We start from the raw sequence: 5,000 nt of genomic DNA on the forward strand, positions 1-5,000 counted from the left end.
AAGTGATGCTGCACTGCCGACGTCGTCCTCGCCCCGCTCTGTGGTTCTTTGGGTAGTCACCATGGTAACAGTCACTTCCTCTTCCTCCTGCCTTCCTCCCGTGCCCTCGTCCTCCCTTTCCTCCTGGTCGATGAATCGCTCGCTGAACTTGTCCAGGTCCTCGCTGCTGGCGTTACCTGAACACACGGCCGCAGTAACGCCTTTAAAACCCTGAAATCAGATCCTGATCCGGATCGGGATCCTGGATACAACCAGCTGAGAGGGAGAGTGAGCTCTTCCTGTGTCTCAGGTGAGCAGGCGGACAGGTACCTGTGTGTGACTTACTGTAGAAGCTGTAGTCGAAGGTGGCGTTGTAGTCGTAGTCTGGAAGCTGCGTGGCGTCGAAATACTGAGCCTCAGACGCTGAAACACAACGCAGTGACGTTAGCATCCACCACCAGGGACAGCTACCTGAAGGAGCTAACACTTTCCCTCCGCTTCCAGTCTTTGTGCTAAGCTAGGCTAACAGACCCACAGAGATGAATCTGATGTCCATCTGAGAGCAAAAGGATTCATCAGCCTATCCCATCAGAGGCGTGTCCCCCCTCTGGTATTTTTATGTTTTTATACCTCCTCTGTGTGTTTTCCCATCAGCCTTTGTTCCTCCACCATCTGTCTCCAATACAGGCCCGCCGTGAGGCCGAGTGTGTCTGTGGGTGTCTGGGAGTGTTCAGAGCACATTCTCAGCATGTTTTCACTCCATTGTTCAATCCTGCTGCTCCCATACAGCAGACAGTACGGTACACAGACCGCCGACCGCCGACCACCAACCACAGTCTGCAGTCTGAAGTCTGAACCCTGAAGTCTGAACCTTGAAGTCTGAACCTTGAAGTCTGAACCTTGAAGTCTGAACCCTGAAGTCTGAACCCTGAAGTCTGAACCTTGAAGTCTGAACCCTGAAGTCTGAACCATGAAGTCTGAACCCTGAAGTCTGAACCCTGAAGTCTGAACCATGAAATCTGAACCCTGAAGTCTGAACCCTGAAGTCTGAACCCTGAAGTCTGAACCTTGAAGTCTGAACCCTGAAGTCTGAACCCTGAAGTCTGAACCTTGAAGTCTGAACCTTGAAGTCTGAACCATGAAGTCTGAACCTTGAAGTCTGAACCATGAAGTCTGAACCTTGAAGTCTGAACCTTGAAGTCTGAAGCCTGAAGTCTGAACCTTGAAGTCTGAACCTTGAAGTCTGAACCTTGAAGTCTGAACCATGAAGTCTGAACCTTGAAGTCTGAACCCTGAAGTCTGAACCCTGAAGTCTGAACCATGAAGTCTGAACCTTGAAGTCTGAACCCTGAAGTCTGAACCCTGAAGTCTGAACCTTGAAGTCTGAAGCCTGAAGTCTGAACCCTGAAGTCTGAACCTTGAAGTCTGAACCTTGAAGTCTGAACCCTGAAGTCTGAACCATGAAGTCTGAAGCCTGAAGTCTGAACCTTGAAGTCTGAAGCCTGAAGTCTGAACCTTGAAGTCTGAAGCCTGAAGTCTGAAGTCTGAACCCTGAAGTCTGAAGCCTGAAGTCTGATGCCTGAAGTCTGAACCTTGAAGTCTGAACCTTGAAGTCTGAACCTTGAAGTCTGAACCCTGAAGTCTGAACCATGAAGCCTGAAGTCTGAAGTCTGAACCCTGAAGTCTGAAGCCTGAAGTCTGAAGCCTGAAGTCTGAACCCTGAAGTCTGAACCATGAAGTCTGAACCTTGAAGTCTGAACCCTGAAGTCTGAACCCTGAAGTCTGAACCATGAAGTCTGAACCTTGAAGTCTGAACCCTGAAGTCTGAACCCTGAAGTCTGAACCTTGAAGTCTGAAGCCTGAAGTCTGAACCCTGAAGTCTGAACCTTGAAGTCTGAACCTTGAAGTCTGAAACTTGAAGTCTGAACCCTGAAGTCTGAACCTTGAAGTCTGAACCATGAAGTCTGAAGCCTGAAGTCTGAACCTTGAAGTCTGAAGCCTGAAGTCTGAACCTTGAAGTCTGAAGCCTGAAGTCTGAACCCTGAAGTCTGAACCCTGAAGTCTGAAGCCTGAAGTCTGAAGCCTGAAGTCTGAACCTTGAAGTCTGAACCCTGAAGTCTGAACCTTGAAGTCTGAACCTTGAAGTCTGAACCTTGAAGTCTGAACCCTGAAGTCTGAACCATGAAGTCTGAAGCCTGAAGTCTGAACCTTGAAGTCTGAAGCCTGAAGTCTGAACCTTGAAGTCTGAAGCCTGAAGTCTGAACCCTGAAGTCTGAAGCCTGAAGTCTGAAGCCTGAAGTCTGAACCTTGAAGTCTGAACCCTGAAGTCTGAAGCCTGAAGTCTGAACCTTGAAGTCTGAACCTTGAAGTCTGAAGTCTGAACCTTGAAGTCTGAACCCTGAACCCTGCAGTCTGAACCCTGAAGTCTGAAGCCTGAACCTTGAAGTCTGAACCCTGAAGTCTGAAGCCTGAAGTCTGAACCTTGAAGTCTGAACCCTGAAGTCTGAAGTTTGAAGCCTGAAGTCTGAACCCTGAAGTCTGAAGCCTGAAGTCTGAAGCCTGAAGTCTGAACCCTGAAGTCTGAACCTTGAAGTCTGAACCCTGAAGTCTGAAGCCTGAAGTCTGAACCCTGAAGTCTGAAGTTTGAAGCCTGAAGTCTGAACCCTGAAGTCTGAAGCCTGAAGTCTGAACCCTGAAGTCTGAAGCCTGAAGTCTGAAGCCTGAAGTCTGAACCCTGAAGTCTGAAGTCTGAACCCTGAAGTCTGAAGTCTGAAGCCTGAAGTCTGAAGCCTGAAGTCTGAACCCTGAAGTCTGAAGCCTGAAGTCTGAAGCCTGAAGTCTGAAGCCTGAAGTCTGAACCCTGAAGTCTGAAGCCTGAAGTCTGAACCCTGAAGTCTGAAGCCTGAAGTCTGAACCCTGAAGTCTGAACCTTGAAGTCTGAACCCTGAAGTCTGAAGCCTGAACCCTGAAGTCTGAAGCCTGAACCCTGAAGTCTGAACCCTGAAGTCTGAAGCCTGAAGTCTGAACCTTGAAGTCTGAACCCTGAAGTCTGAAGCCTGAAGTCTGAACCCTGAAGTCTGAACCCTGAAGTCTGAAGTTTGAAGCCTGAACCATGAAGTCTGAAGCCTGAAGTCTGAACCCTGAAGTCTGAAGCCTGAAGTCTGAACCCTGAAGTCTGAAGCCTGAAGTCTGAACCTTGAAGTCTGAACCCTGAAGTCTGAAGTCTGAACCCTGAAGTCTGAACCCTGAAGTCTGAAGTTTGAAGCCTGAAGTCTGAACCCTGAAGTCTGAAGTCTGAAGCCTGAACCTTGAAGTCTGAAGCCTGAAGTCTGAAGCCTGAACCTTGAAGTCTGAAGCCTGAACCTTGAAGTCTGAAGCCTGAACCTTGAAGTCTGAAGCCTGAAGTCTGAAGCCTGAACCCTGAAGTCTGAAGCCTGAACCTTGAAGTCTGAAGCCTGAACCTTGAAGTCTGAACCCTGAAGTCTGAAGTCTGAAGCCTGAACCTTGAAGTCTGAAGCCTGAAGTCTGAAGCCTGAAGTCTGAACCTTGAAGTCGGAACCCTGAAGTCTGAAGCCTGAAGTCTGAACCTTGAAGTCTGAAGTCTGAACCTTGAAGTCTGAACCCTGAAGTCTGAACCTTGAAGTCTGAACCCTGAAGTCTGAACCCTGAAGTCTGAACCATGAAGTCTGAACCTTGAAGTCTGAACCCTGAAGTCTGAACCCTGAAGTCTGAACCCTGAAGTCTGAACCCTGAAGCCGGTCTGAACGGTGTCTCAGCTCAGTTCAGGCTGATGAACAGCTGGTTTTTGTAAGCTGTCTGAAGATCATGTGACTGAGCCAACAGACGCCCCCACACTGGGCCGACCCCCCCCACACTGGGCCGACCCCCCCCCCCCCCCACACTGGGCCGACCCCCCCCACACTGGGCCGACCCCCCCCACACTGGGCTGCTGCTGTGCTCTCCTCGTGGATGTCAGTTACTGACAGACTGAGTTATCTGTGTCCGTGCAGACGTTTATAGACATGATGACGCCTCATCTGGACCCTCAGGTGACCTCAGTGACCTCAGTGACCCTCAGGTGACTCACAGGTGACGTCACAGCTTGAACCGGTTCACTGGACTCATAGAACGAAGTCAAATACAGACTGAACCCTTTTAAGTTTGATCCCACGTCCATTCATCAGGCTCTCGGAGCCTCTCGGCCTCCAGAGTTGCTCATGTTGATGATTTATCATTAAACAGAAGTCAGTTTCTCTGCAGCGTGAAGAGACTCCAGACCCCCCCCCCCGGACAGTCATCACCAGTGACAGTTTCCTGTTTCCTGTCTGGACTGAATTCATCAATCGTACAAAAACTCTGACCGTCGCTGTGCAGCTACACGAATACAAGAGCAGAAGAAGAAGGTCTCGTCCCAGCAGCACCCAGTAAAATTATGATTACATATCGGAAACACGGGGACCAGTCCAGCTCCCAGTCCAGCTCCCAGTCCAGCTCCCAGTCCAGCTCCCAGTCCTCTCACCATGTCGGTCCTGATGGGAAACCGGTGACAGAACTACAAATCTGCAGCTGGAGGTCAGACCGAGCCTCATGGGAAAATGAGTTCATGAAGGAAAGTTTAAAGACAAACGACCGATCTGAATTCATCCGGAGAAAAACAGATAGAAACAGAGAAAAACAGATAGAAACAGATAAACAGATAGAAACAGATAGAAACAGAGAAAAACAGATAGAAACAGAGAAAAACAGATAGAAACAGAGAGAAACAGATAGAAACAGAGAAAAACAGAGAGAAACAGAGAAAAACAGATAGAAACAGAGAAAAACAGAGAGAAACAGATAGAAACAGATAGAAACAGATAGAAACAGATAGAAACAGAGAGAAACAGATAGAAACAGAGAAAAACAGATAGAAACAGAGAGAAACAGATAGAAACAGAGAAAAACAGATAGAAACAGAGAAAAACAGATAGAAACAGAGAGAAACAGATAGAAACAGAGAAAAACAGATAGAAACAGAGAGA

The 5,000-nt window shown here is 48.5% G+C and overlaps 1 protein-coding gene across 1 annotated transcript in view; it reads right to left on the reverse strand.

Moving 5' to 3' along the window:
• LOC139215075 (uncharacterized) overlaps nt 1-5,000 on the reverse strand; it is a 15,431-nt gene that overhangs the window by 6,404 nt on the left and 4,027 nt on the right. The window contains exons 2-3 of the mRNA XM_070845905.1: nt 325-402; nt 1-176 (exon numbers count right to left, since the gene is read on the reverse strand). The exon at nt 1-176 is cut by the window's left edge and continues 12 nt beyond it. Coding sequence (XP_070702006.1) covers nt 1-176; nt 325-402 — 254 coding nt within the window. The remainder of the gene's footprint in view (nt 177-324; nt 403-5,000) is intronic.

This window comes from Pempheris klunzingeri, chromosome 16 (assembly GCF_042242105.1).
Source record: "Pempheris klunzingeri isolate RE-2024b chromosome 16, fPemKlu1.hap1, whole genome shotgun sequence".
NCBI classification, from domain to species: Eukaryota; Metazoa; Chordata; class Actinopteri; order Acropomatiformes; family Pempheridae; genus Pempheris; species Pempheris klunzingeri.